Here is a 14,259-nt window from a genome sequence, read left to right on the forward strand (position 1 = left end):
ATTAGATAGATTTAGACCCAGAGAAGAGCAAAAGCAGGAGACGAAGGGATGATAATAAAAGAGAAGAGTTTATTGTATACTCTTAGTTGTGTACATTTCAGTGCTCAGACTTTGTAGTCTATCATACAGTACACAATGTTAACTATCAAAGTTGTTATTAGTTATGAGTAGACATGTGCCGATTTTCGGTAATGCGATATATCACGATAATGAATATACACAATATTGTTATCATGGGCACTTCAAAATATCGTACATAATAATTTATTAACAATATATATATATATATATATATATATATATATATATATATATATATATATATTAATGCAAGAATACTTTGCCCATTAACCGTATAAATGCTCAACACCGCTGTATTCTGCGACAAAGGGACGCGCTCAGATGTAAATGAGAAGCACATGAACGAGTGAAGGAGACGCTGAATGAAGCGCGCGTTCAATGACAGCAGAGGGTGCTGATGAACTGCAGAATGCAGCTATTACCCCGGAAACCCCGCAAACAAAAGCATCTGCTAGTTAAGTTTTAAAAACAGCCATTCGTTTTTTGTAATCTCAATGTTGTTCATCACAGCACCAAATACTTAATACTTAAAGACCTAATAGGCTATTTATTTTCAAACTTAAACATTTGTATGTTTTAATTTGGACTACAACATGCCCTAATGATTAGAATGATTTTTGTATTATTTGTTATTGTTCAGTAAAACTTGACTTCATTAGTTAACATGTTACCGGTAATTCATTATTGCCAAACTGACAATGAAAAATATAAAGAATTAATTATTCTAAGTAATGTTTATTTCTTAGTTACACTGTTTAATAACATTCAAATGTGACCTAAGATAAAACTAACGATGATCAGTATTTCTTAACTAACATTACCAAAAACATTATACTTTCTGTGACAGATGTAGCTTTTGCTCAATCTTAGTTAATGCATTAAATAATGAGACCTTGTTGTAATTTTTTACATGTTGTTCTTTATAGCCTAATTCTTTTGCACTTTAATCTGTTTGAAAATTGTACTTTTACAGATCTGAAAAAAATTAAGAGACCACTTAACATTGATTTCTCAATGTTAAGGGGTCTCTTAATTTTTTCCAGAGCTGTATATATTTTTGGTGCATTGGATTATTGTATTTAAACATTTATTTTTGTTATTACAAAAATAGTTTTTTAAGCTGTTATGCTATGAGAACACTTTTTTTGCACCTTATTTCAATATCGTGATAATATCGTATATCATGATAAAAGTTTCAGCAATTAATCGCAACATGAAAAATTGATATAGGCACATGCCTAGTTATGAGTCGCTTGGCCAATAAACTGTGGATGACACGAATTTACCCCCCAATATAAAAATCTAACCTATGCCCTTGACAAGTATTATTCATTCAGTTATTTATCACATTGTAAAGACTGAAATATTGTCAATATTTACCCTTAACCTCTACAGAGAATATGTGAATCATACATTGATTACAATAAGAGCTCAAAATGATTATACTGGTAACTATTCTGATTAAAGCTAAGATTAACATTGATTGTAGATTATATGGAAGCATCTATAATTAATAACAGACAGATTGAAATCTTGTGTGTTCAGACATAGAGCAGTGATAATGGGGATTCGTCATGATTACATCTCCAGCAAAAGAAAGCTTAGAATCAAGATGATCAGAGAAGAAGCCGCCCTGCCACTGGAACTGCAAAATATGTCCACACACTCCCTAGAAGAGTTGAGGTGGAAAGATGAACTTTGTTATTGCAATAGAAAAAGACCAATTTAAAAAAGGTATGTTTATAATGTTCATGCAGTATATCACTTCACAAAAAAATCAAAAAGAGTCAAAAACATAGAGTGCAACCAGTGTAGTCTGATTATGTTGGGATGTCACTGTTTAGAATAATGTTGTAGTCTCACCGCTCTGTGGGTGTTATGATCGGCTGACGTGTGGGAAGAGTTCTAAGAAACAGAAAAAAATACTGTTAGGTTTTTATCAAAAGATGCATCAGTTTCTCTCTGAATGCCTTCTGTCCAGTGTTTGATGCCATAATTTAATTACAATCTTGAAAGAACATTCACCTCGCAACACATGGTCTCTGCTGGACACTTGCGTTAGTAGAAATGTTGAAGTTCTTCACCGTTGCTTTAGGGCAGGCTGGAGAGTTGTCCCAGAGCAGCGCTGAGATATCTGGATCAGTACCAAATTAATAAAGATTAGACACAAGGGGAAATCATTCCTGCCCAATCATCATTAATGGAACTTGATCAGCCTCAAAAATAATACATTTAGAAAATTCATAAATGCATAAATAAAAGCTAAAATATTTCCCCATGTGCTCACACAAATGCATCTTAACTAAACAGATCTGAAATCTTTACAGACATATCAAGTTCTTGAATTTATTTCCATCACATATTTATGAATGATGATTATGTTAGGTGGTGTCTTTTTTTAATGCCTGATCAAAAGTTACTGTGAACATGATATTATAACTAATAACAACAACAGAACACATTACACAATTGTTGTTGTTAAATTAAATATCTCTATATTTTATTAATAATAAGTAATCGACGAATACCATCAATGAAAACCGTGTATGTGCAGCTTTGGTGTATAAGACAGCAGGCTAACCAGTAGCTGTATTTTGTGCTAACTATATAAATCATAATGTGATTTTGTAGAAATTTTATATATTTGGTTGTCTGTATAGCCTAACACTATTAAGCTTAAACGAAAATAACGAAATAATTATGTAGTTAAGTATTTTTTTGTACACAGTGCCGCGAACAATCAATCACTCCTTTACGCATCACTGTCCTCCTCGCGGCTGCAGCAGCAACTTGTGCTCTCTTCATCAAGGCTTTAAACTAAAAGGGGACAAAAAGGTCGTATTGATTTTGTGCATAGTGCATAGATTAATTAGAGTACATGCAAAGGCGTTTTTGCTTTTTAGTAGCGTGTTACGGTTCCGGTACACCAGCTATGCCAATGGAATGAATGAAAGTTAGCGTATCAATGCATATCTAAATTCGCACCTAGCCACCTACCATATTTTTTAAAACTTAGAAAAAAGATGTTGCAACCAATGAGCAGCCAGTGGGGTCTGGTTGCAGGACGACAGTTTTTAATGTTTTCAGACAATAGCTACTCAAGATTTTGCTTTAGGATCATTTTCGGGAGAATTTGAGCCAGATTCGGGACTGTCCCAAATTTTTCGGGACGTCTGGTCACCCTACTTTGTTTACATGTTAAAAAACACAAACATTTTCTACTGAGAGGCAATGCCCCCAGATCACGCTAAAAGTATTTAATTCGGAAACATGTCACCTTTTTCACCACTTGCCAGTTTGCAGGTATGCTTTACATGAAGGACCGGATCATGGAGCAATGCACAGGACAAGGGCAGCGTTGAGCTTCTTTAATCTTTTCAGTAAGGAGTTTTGTTAGTAGGATTAAAAGCTCACCGCAATTGACTAAACAGAACATCTTCCAAAAAAGATATTTATGAATCTTAACCTGTCAGGAAAGTCTCAAAAATAACACACACATATTCAAAGCAGAAGATTTGCAAATGCAGATTCAACTATAAATGTAACATAATTCATAAATGTGTGATGGACATTAATTCTTCCATTAACTTGATATATACATATTTGTGTAAAGTTTTCTTGTAGTAGAAATGTGAAATTATTTTTGAATTTGGTGCTTTCTAGACTGAGAAAAGACAGAAAATGTATTTTGTCTCATGGGGATAAAAGACTACAATTCCCAGAATGCTTCGCTGCCCTGTGAGGCCATTCCCAAAGCCTCCGCTACTGGATTACTGTGACTAAGTTGGAGAAGACACTACAATTAAAAACTGAACGTGTCTATTCAATATAATGAGTGAGTCACCGCGCGAGTATCACAGCACTGAGCCCTAACTACAGGAGTGAGGCTGAGGTAATCGTGACTACACTCCAGCATACATTCACAACGCGAGTTCAGTCTGGCGCGTTTCAGTTCATGCCTCCATAGCTCCGTTTAAATGAGTGCCTGTAGCTGCGAGCTGAGCTCTGGGTGTGATCTCCATCCCCCATGCCCAGATTCAAAACATGCGGAAATGGCTCCCTCTGCTGGCTGTAGTCTTTAGCCTTTGGCCAAAAATTCTTCCTATGATGCAAATATCGTCAATTTGCATCATAGGAGGAATTTTTCCAGAAATAAAATGCATAAATCTCTTGTCTCATGGGGATATTAGGGGGCACTATCATTTGAATATACTTCAGGGTTTCTACTGATACAAAGCCATATGCTAATCGCTGAAGTAACCCTTTAATGTATTTTTTTGAGGCTAATCCGACTCCATATCATTCTAATAAGACCCAGTTTGCTCTTAATACAGCAGATAAACCTGTTCTCTGTGCTCAAATCCTACCTTGCATGGTGAAGAGAAATATGATGTCACCGCCCTTTATAAACTCTCTTCTAGTGAGATCAGCTTTTGTGAGGAGCTTCAAAGAGGCCATTCCACTATGAAATCCACCCCAAAATACAGGCTCGCCATCTCTGTTGGTTTGACGTCCAATGATTCGAGGATTGTTCCAATAATAGCGCTCTGTAAGGACAAAACATCGCTTTTAAAAGAACCCTGAAAGCTACAAATAAAAACAATGTATTCTTAAAATAGGCAAGTGCTCACAACATATAAACTCATTACCGAATTGATCTTCAATGTCTGCATAATAGTCATTACCTGTTAGAACAAAACATGGCTTTTAAAAGCTACATGTAATAACTTTGATTCTCATCTAAGTGAAATGTTGCACATAAACACATGAATAATGATGATAATAATATTAGATTGCATTAAAGATCTAACCATTAAGAGGCATATTGGGGTCGGTGGTGATGCTTTGCTCATAGGACATGCGCTTCTGTATGTGTGGATTCTGGTCAAGGATCTGAACAGTTATTTGTCTCCATGGACAGGGCCACTCCAGCTGCTTGTCATTTGCTCCAGAAACCAAATAAACATAAATTAAAAGTTCATTCTCAGACACCGATAACAGAGCCCCAAAGCGATAACCATCACTGGAGTAATACAGTGGACTAAAAAGATCCAACCCATTTTTCAGATTCTTCTCAGTGTCCCTTAGCTGCCATGCAATGGGACACTCGGTCTCTGAAATATTGATATCATCCAGTGAGAAGCCTCCACTGGAGTTTCCAGCTCCTTTACGACCTTCAAACACAACTTGGAAAGATTTATTGGCGTTCAGTGGCACATGATGCAGCTTCCAGTAATTCCCAGGGGTTTCTGCAAGAAATGAACCAGTCAGTAACACTGAGATACAGCCCTATATGAGTGTGTAAAGAAGAGACAGACCTGTGATCTGATCCATAAGTCTGAGAGTTCCTGTGCTGTCTGCTTCATTCTGGTACTCTCGTATCCAGATGTTGAGCTGGTCAGACTCATTTCCGCTGTGATAGTAGTAGAACTGCAGGCACTGGACTTTGCAGTCTCTTTTAGGGGTCAGTGTCTTGCTCTCCAATCTGGCTGCGTCCCCCTGGTTTCTGCCCTCAGTGCTGAAGTGCATGAACAAAGACGAGCCTGCGGGCATGAAGACAGGTGTGTAGCAGCTGTGGATGGAAGTGGAGCATTTCTACTGACTGAGTGTAATAAATCTGACCGTTCTGCTCTCTGCCCAAGTACGTGTGGTCAGTCACATTGACGCCCTTCACTGAGTTTACTCTCTTCCAGCCATAATCAGCAGCAGAACAGACGCTCATCTGACACAGAGATTCATCATCAAAACTACAGTGGTCAAGGAAAGAGACGGAGGAATCTGCAGTGCACACAAACACACACTGAGACCAGATCAATTCATTGCTATTTCATTTCGTCACAATGGCCCTTGCTCTCCCTGGCATCAAATATTGGTCTGGGTGAGGTTTTCGGTACGGTGAGCGGGAGGGGACATGTTCGGTTCACTTAGTTTTGTCGTGGCCACACTATATTAATTAGTGGGAACGTCATATCAACTTGTGGGGATGTGATGATAAATTGTGGCCATGAGATTTTGCAGAGGCAACGTTCACACCGGACGTGAATAAATCGTGCTATTTGCACGAATTTGGACACGTGAACATTTTGAATCCATTCGCTTCATTCGCGTGTGACATTCACTAGACAACAGAAGTGAATTCGCATCATGGGAGGGGCTTCTGCCAGGCAGCGGCAGTTGGACTTGGCCGAGTTATGGGCTAATCTCACCGGGGTTAATGAGTGCTGATTGCCTGGGTAGGGATGGTAGGGATCGGTTTACCTGTACTGGAAAAATATCGGTATATATTTTATTTAAAATGGTACGATATCAAGTTTTTGCACATTTCAGTATATGCTGCTTTTCCGAAGTTCACCGCTAGATGGCAGCGAGCGAACTGTAGCGAGTAGCCCCTTTTTACTATGTTCACAACCCAATTTGATACACTGGGAATGGCCTGCCAGGCCTGAGCCCGAAGCGATAGCGGTTGGAGCTGGCGCGGATAAGGGTCGCCTACTAGAGGGAACTCGGCCATTTTGTGACGTAGAGGGGGTAATGCTTGTGTGTGGCGATGTGCACTGTGGAGTGGGCGCCGGGACATTTATAGCATGGGCGAGAGGGGTATATGAGTGTAGGAGTGCAGACTGAGAAGTGGGCACATTTACTACAGAGAAAAAGCTCACTGTAAAAAATTATTTAGAAAAAAAGTTGCCTTAATTTTGAGTTCATTGAAATTAATGAAGTTAATACAATGAAAATTGTTTTGAGATTCGACAACCTTTATTTAAAAAAAAATTTAAAAGATTTTGTAAGCATATTGGGTAATTATGTGTCCATGAGAAATATATATAATTCCCTCAACATATGATCTCGAGCTCATGGCATATTATCATGTTCCCACAAACCGAACATGTCCCCTTCTGCTCACCGTAATTCAGCAACCAGCTGCTACAACCACTAATTTATTTTAGTCTTACATAGAGTCCACAAATGAAAAAGACAAAACATTAAAGCCTCAAATGAAAGCGGTCAAATACTCACTGCATTTATAGAGTTCGTTGAGCTCAGTCACATCATATTCACTCATTTCCATTAGTTGTCCGATCACATCCTGGACCTCAGAACTCTTGGTAATGATCGTGGATCCGTTACCGTTGCTGAAGGTGTTTTTATCAAAATGCATCACAGAGTAATAATCATACGGGGTGCCTTGGGTGACGGACATGTTCTTACTGGATTTATTGAGATAACGCTCATACCCTGAAAATAAAGACTATATCCGTTATTAATGTGATAATTCATACGGAATGGCTTATTTTCTCTAAAAACTCTTTAGTAATTAATAATAAAGTGATGTGGCAACCTTTGATGATGTTTTCATATCTGATTGTCACATAATCATCTCTGTCATATCTTGTGTGCTCGTGGGAGAATCCCAGTGCATGGAGAAATTCGTGTTCAACAATGGCTTTTATTCCACAGACATCTCCAATGGAAAGAGTCTGACCTCCAGGAGACGTGCGTCCAATAGATGACCAACACCTGCAGAGATAACAGCACATTCGTATAAAACTACGTATCGCCTTCATCTCACATCAACAAAAATAATAAAGTATCTTATTTGGCAAAAGCCAAACATTTGATTGGTTAATAATGAACTCTACACATTCAGTACAGCACACGCTACATCAGATCAGTCTTTAATAATATATTCTTTATACTGTTGATCAGTAATTGTAATCAAACTGTACCCTTTACGACTCTCCACAGAGATGTAAAACTTTTCTGCGGCTCTGGGCTTAAAGTCAATACATGATTTCAGTCTGAACTGCTCAAAGGCTCTCAGAATGACTCCTCTACTGTTCATACCTATAAACACAAACTAAACTGAGTGGAAAACAATATGAAAGTTACATTAAGTGTTTAAATGTCGATGGAAGCGTAAGTGAGAAATCAGAAATCTTACTGAGATTGACACTCAGGTCATAGGGGACGGGAATATCCCACAGTTTCCCTGGAGTGACGCTCCCTTGCCTAGGCTTTAAAGCAGATCATTCATCACTCCTCCTGAAGTCTATATAGAATTTCCTCCATTTGTGTGTACAGACATACCTCCATAATGTCTCCTTCTGTGAGATTTAACCCTAATACCAAGTGTTCAGATCACAGTAAATATGCTGCAGTAAAACACGAGTAAAAACAAAAATAGATAATAGTTTTACCTTTGTTTATATCCGGAATAGCCTTCCATTTCTCTTCAATCCCTTTGAGAAAATTATATTGAAGACATCAAAAGACCCAGAAAGGAAATGAGTATTGAGTGATTGACAAAATGTAACTTTAGTGAAACAGTATGAAAGTCAGATGATGAATGAGCAATCTCCTCATCAGGCAGTAATTAGGAGTTAAAACAGGAAATTTCATTCTGCATGCTGGAATCATATTACAGTAACTTTACAGCAGATTAATAAGACAGTATTGGACTTACTAATGGGCTCCTGAGAACATGAGATATGAAAACAAGACAAAGAAAAAAGATTTAGTGTAAAATATTAGCAGCTGTACATCGCTTCAAAAATAGCCTTATTCTGACAGTGAGTTTTTCTCATGTGAACGTCTGTAAGAATAAATGTGCACGGCAAGAGTGGGTTCATTCCTCTTCTCTGTGGATCAGACATGGTTTAATACAGTTTAAGATCTTACATAGACTTCACCTGTCTAAATTAAAACTCTCTAAGATGTTCCCTTCTGTGGACCCAATATGTGACAGATGCAGTTAAACACCAGCCTCACTAGGACATATATTCTGGACATGTCCTAATATTCATAATTATTGGATTTCAGTTTTTCAATTATTGTCAAAGGTTTTGGGAAAGTCTGGTTATTTTTGGTGCCAGTAGTGATAATGTGGAGCTACACTCTTGGCACGTAGATTGATTTTGCTTAATTGGAAGCAAACAAATCCATCTCACTGCTCTGTACTGATTAAAGATGTTATGCACCACCTTCAAATCGAAAAGATTAGATTTTCTTTAAAAAAACATGATTGATAATTGTTATACAGAATGGAAACCTTTTATTAATTATTTTAATAAGACTCCAATAATTAAACTCTACCCCCCCCCACCCCCACCTTTCTCTTTTTCCAATTACCTCGGTTCAAATATAAGTATAAACCATTTACATATGGAAGAACATTATTGTTATTATCAGTGATGGGAATAACAGCGTTATGGATAAATAGCGATAGTAACGGCGTTATTTTTTTCAGTAACGAGTAAGCAAACTAATTACTGTTTCCCCTGTTACAATGCTGTTACCGTTAGTGAGAATAAAATGTGGCATAACTATAAATAAGCTCACTAAAGCGGTTTTCATCCGAACAGGCGTGCTCTCTGTCATCGGACCTGCAACCTGTGTGCGTGTGCGCGCGAGCGAGCGAGAGAGAGAGAGCAAGAGAGTGTTTTGGGGGGTGGGTGTTATACACATAACTGATTATGATAGGTGGGTGGGAGACAACCACAACTGATGATGATTCATGATTGGCTTAGGTAGACACACACACGCGAAACATGACATATCCTATTTTATTATATTCTATTATATGATATCTAAATGTCCTTTTTAATAGGAAGCGAGACACGCTACAGTTGAAATGGTCTGTCTTGCATTTTACCTCAAAACGATGGATGTCATTTTAAAAATAGAAAAAAGTTAATGCAGACTCTTATTTACATGATATAAACATAAAGCTGTTTGGTAGACCTATACTTAAGAACTAAAAGGCGATATCTGTACTTTACTAGAGTATTATTTTTTTCTCCTACTCCCACTTTTACTTCAGTACATAATTTCGATGAGTTTAATACTTTTACTCTAATACTTTTTTTATGTGCTGTATAGTTACTTGTTACTATTATAAAAATGCGACAAATAATTCCATTCCAAACCCACATTACCACTGCCAGAAGGCAGGATTGATGAAGCTGGAACAACATTGAGCGAATCAAGCGATTCAAGAAGACTCCTGTTCTGCCTTTTTTAGCCTTCTTTAGCTCCTAAGCATGCATGCTGTGGGTTTAGCTTAAGCATGGATATCATCGTAATACCCTTCTGTCTGTGTGATGAAGCAGTATTTGAGGCCACAGCTCATTCCTGCGGGCATGTAGCTTTTATTAGGCAAGCGTGTTCTCATAGTATATAGGAAAGCTCTAGCCACCCCAGGGTAAAGCAGTATTTGAGGCCACAGCTCATTCCTGCGGGCATGTAGCTTTTATTAGGCAAGCGTGTTCTCATAGTATATAGGAAAGCTCTAGCCACCCCAGGGTAAGGCAGTTAGCATCTCCCATCGTGGAAACTTATAGATGAGAGGGTGAGTTCAGGCTGACGCGGCAACTACAAATCGATGTCCATCCTTGTGGTGCTCGGACGGGGTTTTCCTGAGGTGTTTCTTTTTCCCCGAGCCTCGGATAACACCCGGGTGCAGGCTGACCCTTTCCAGGACACCGCATCTGTTGGCCTAGGCTTTTGCTTTGGGGAAGGGATTGGGGGGGGGGGGGGGGGGGGCTTCTTTCGATGGTTTTGATGGTCGCCCCAAGCCTTCTTCTTGGACATTGCAGGGGTTTCCTATTTTCATCCCTAGTCATCCTCTTATTTTAGAGTCGTCTGGCCCCTTCTCTGCGTTCTGGGGTTTGTTTAGTAATGCAGGTTGGTCTGAAGCAAAATAGATAGCGACTTGTGGTCGTGGGGCAGGGTTAGGCGTCTCTTCACTTGTGCGCAGTTAGACTAGCTTTGCTAACCCCGCCTCCCAGAGCTTATTGTGGCCGCCACTTTCAGGCAGCCCCTGGTTGGTAGTATGTGTTGGTACTCTTCACTTCTTGCTCTGTCTTCTGCTCCACCTGTTAAGGGCTCGGATTGAGCTGGCAACTTTCTGCTCCTTGAGGGTTTGGTCGGATGCTTCCCTGGAGCCAAAGCACTGCCATGGCTAATGCCCTCGCACAGATTGCAGGCCGCTGGATGAGTAGACGGCCGCCCCAAAGGCACGTGACTAGGTTGTACTGCCCTCGCTTTGGAGGGTTCAAGACGTTTTGTGCTGAGTACTCTGCTTTGGCAATGTGTTTTAGGTCCACACTCGTAGGCACTGGAGTCCAGGTAGTAGGCCTCACCAGGCCTCCCTGAATTGTTTGCTCTTTGGCACTCGGGTAGCTAGCAGATCTTGCTATGAGAACGAGTTCCAGTCTCCAGCTACCCGGACAATTGGTGTCGACTGCTATCAGGTGGTGGGCCTTACTGGGCATCCCTGAGGGTCTGCCGGAGGTTAGCAGGCCTCTTCTGGCCTCCCCCGATGGGGTGGGCCTGGGGATCAGTCACTGGACAACTTGGAGTTTCTGTGGCAGTAGGCATGGATTGTTAGCAGGTAGCAGGCCGCTCCAGGCCTCCCTAAGCCCTGCTATCAGGCAGTAGGCCCAGTCAGGCCTCCCTGTAAATGAGCCTCTTTTCAGTCCCTCAGTCTGGATGCCTCATGAGTAGGCAAAGGTCTGGAGACTCCTGGCCAAGCCGAGGTTTCCGAAATAAGTGACACCAGGTCAGGCCTCCCTGGTGGCATTCGGTGGAGGAGTTCCTGAATAGTGGCTGGCCGAGATGCCCGCGGGCCACATTCCCTTAAAGGGTTCTGTTGAAGTAGTTGGTCCCAGGCCTTTGAGCAGTCGAGGGTAAGTGACCTAAGGTGAATCGTTAAGGTCCTCTCTTGGGCTTGGGCTTGGGCTATGACTGTAGGGAATGCTGTTACTGACAGCATAGGATGACCAGATGGGGAGTGGTTCAGGCATTTCAATTGAATTTCCTTGTCCTGACAGTTGTCACGGCCAGTGGGCATGCATTGCCCTCAGCATGGCGGCATGGGTATATCGTTCCCCGTGGCGTCAGCAGGAGATGCAGCGCGAGTTCTCTTTTGAAAGGGAACGTCTCAGGTTACTTATGTAACCATTGTTCCCTGAGAACAGTGAACGAGATGCTGCGTCTTGTTGCCATGCCTCAGGGCCTGTCTGCAAACAGTCCCTTAAGACGAAGAAGCTGGTGTCATGTTTGCAAGACGCCCTTATATTTTTCCTGGTCGCCCCATGATGACATCATAGGCTGTCGCCGGCCAATAGGATTGCCGTGATTCAATAGTAGTTCAGAGATCTGTCACGCTAAAGGCGTTCCCCGTAGCATCAACTGACGCAGTTCCTTGTTCTCAGGTAACAATGGTTACATAGGTAACCTTAGATGTTAGTTCATGTTAGTTATTAGTCTAATTACATTAACTAACACTGCATGAAAAAAGGTGTATCCGGACCCGTATACTCCTGTATACACTGCTGAAATTCGGAAGAATCCGGGAGTATACTGGCCGGATAGGTCAAATTCCATGGATCGGTATATATCCGTATACATCCGGAATGATACCAAATCGGATGTATGTTGTGGCCGTATACTTCCATGCTACAGCCATTTGTTGCCATGGCAAGTAATCCCATCAGGTTTTTTCAGGAGACATTTTCACACCTCTGAGCAGCTTTGCCTCCCATCCCCTATTGGCCTTTCAACTCAAACTGGATTGGTTGTTCTTTTAAAACCACTCCCAAAACCCAAACTGCTATTGGAGGACAGGGCACATTGAAAACCCAGTAAAGTGATTTTATTGGTTACTTTTAAAACTTAGCCCACCCAAGGCCTTATAGTTTAGTGATTTGATTGGTTATAGGTTAGCTATGCAGATACTGCTCATACACCATAAACCCCACCCCCCAAAGGAAAAATACACACAAAAAACAAGTTAGGAAAATATGGAATATTTATTAAGGTACATAAACATTACCGAGAGCATTTTAAACAAGCAAAAGAATAGGATGGAGAAACAAAAACAAGTGAACAAAATGTATTTTAAAGGCATGAAAATGTAAAGAAAAAAAATACAAAAATAAAGGCATTTAAAAGGAACAAATAAACAATATAAATATAACTATATAAAATAAACATAAGTTAAAATGAAAGGGTAAAAAAGGCATGAAAAATAAAATTAACACAACATATTTAAAAGTTGCCGATATAAAGAAATAAATACACAGTGTATCTAAAAATGTAACATTATAAAGTGAGACAATGCAAAAATGTAAACATTATAAAATTAGAACCAGAATGTTAAAAAAAAGGTTATATAATATACATAAATGTTCTAAGTAAACAATACAAATAAGTGAAGAAAAAAAAAAAAAAAAAACTCCCAAAGAGCATTGTAAACATATATTATAAAATGAATGGGGGAAAAAAGTGAGCAAATTCTATTTAAAGGACGGCGATGTAAAGGAATAAAAGAAAAAAAAAATGCATATAATATATGTTCTAAGTAAACAATATATATAAGTGGAAACATTTCCAAAGAGCATTGTAAAAATACATTATAATGATGCACTGATGATGTGACGTGTAGCATGGGTCAGCCTCTAGTCTGGTTCGTGGCACTTGGCAGAGCGCAGACAACCGTGGTTCGGTTTGGTGGAGACCTCACCATCCACACTGGCCTTCCATCAACAACAGCATCATCTTTATCAGACATCTGCTCTATTGTTGCGTTCTCTCACAGGTCTCTTTCTGCGTTAGCTTGTACAACCCTGGACCTGGTCTCCAGCAACTGCAAAACATGACAGTAATTTAACCACTAAAACACAGACTGTGTTTACATGTGCAACAATAATGCAACGATGTATTCTAAGAGTAAGGTCTTAATCGCAGGAAGGTGCTCACATGACAAGCAGATCTCTTCACTCCAGTTTACATGCAATTTGCATTATTCACTAAAGAGTATGGTTATGTCACTCAGATTTGATCAAAGTATTGGGTTTAATGTATAAGTTTAATCACAATATTGACAAAATCATATCTCCTAAAGAGAAAATAAATGCTTAGCAAGTTTCTTAACGTACCCTTCACTTTCTTTGACGGTTCTTTGCCGTGTTCTTCATAGTGTGTCTTTTTTTGGGCCTTTTTAGGCTGAGCCACAGAATACTTCCTCCGTGGTGTCTCAATAAGTCTTGCAACCTGCTAAATAAATCATGAATAATTTTAATACCAATAAAAGTAAGCAAAACAAAGCACACATGGTAAATATTAATATAAAATTACTTTAAAAAAATAATACAATCTTTAAGATTACCTTTTACA

The 14,259-nt window shown here is 39.5% G+C and overlaps 1 protein-coding gene across 3 annotated transcripts in view; it reads right to left on the reverse strand.

The window, feature by feature from the left end:
* Window positions 1-335: 335 nt before the first annotated feature.
* Window positions 336-14,259, reverse strand: part of LOC137049228 (meprin A subunit beta-like) — a 39,428-nt gene continuing 25,504 nt past the window's right edge. For all 3 annotated transcript variants that reach the window (XM_067427707.1, XM_067427708.1, XM_067427705.1), the window contains 15 exons: window positions 8,546-8,555; window positions 8,280-8,321; window positions 8,170-8,201; window positions 8,024-8,096; window positions 7,809-7,926; window positions 7,421-7,599; window positions 7,099-7,317; window positions 5,704-5,859; window positions 5,400-5,624; window positions 4,893-5,330; window positions 4,731-4,766; window positions 4,449-4,628; window positions 2,107-2,215; window positions 1,945-1,986; window positions 336-1,750 (listed from right to left, as the gene is read on the reverse strand). In XM_067427707.1, coding sequence (XP_067283808.1) covers window positions 1,660-1,750; window positions 1,945-1,986; window positions 2,107-2,215; window positions 4,449-4,628; window positions 4,731-4,766; window positions 4,893-5,330; window positions 5,400-5,624; window positions 5,704-5,859; window positions 7,099-7,317; window positions 7,421-7,599; window positions 7,809-7,926; window positions 8,024-8,096; window positions 8,170-8,201; window positions 8,280-8,321; window positions 8,546-8,555 — 1,950 coding nt within the window. In that variant the 3' untranslated portion in view covers window positions 336-1,659. The remainder of the gene's footprint in view (window positions 1,751-1,944; window positions 1,987-2,106; window positions 2,216-4,448; window positions 4,629-4,730; window positions 4,767-4,892; window positions 5,331-5,399; window positions 5,625-5,703; window positions 5,860-7,098; window positions 7,318-7,420; window positions 7,600-7,808; window positions 7,927-8,023; window positions 8,097-8,169; window positions 8,202-8,279; window positions 8,322-8,545; window positions 8,556-14,259) is intronic.

The sequence above is a fragment of the Pseudorasbora parva genome, chromosome 20 (genome assembly GCF_024679245.1).
Source record: "Pseudorasbora parva isolate DD20220531a chromosome 20, ASM2467924v1, whole genome shotgun sequence".
In the NCBI taxonomy this organism is placed as follows: domain Eukaryota; kingdom Metazoa; phylum Chordata; class Actinopteri; order Cypriniformes; family Gobionidae; genus Pseudorasbora; species Pseudorasbora parva.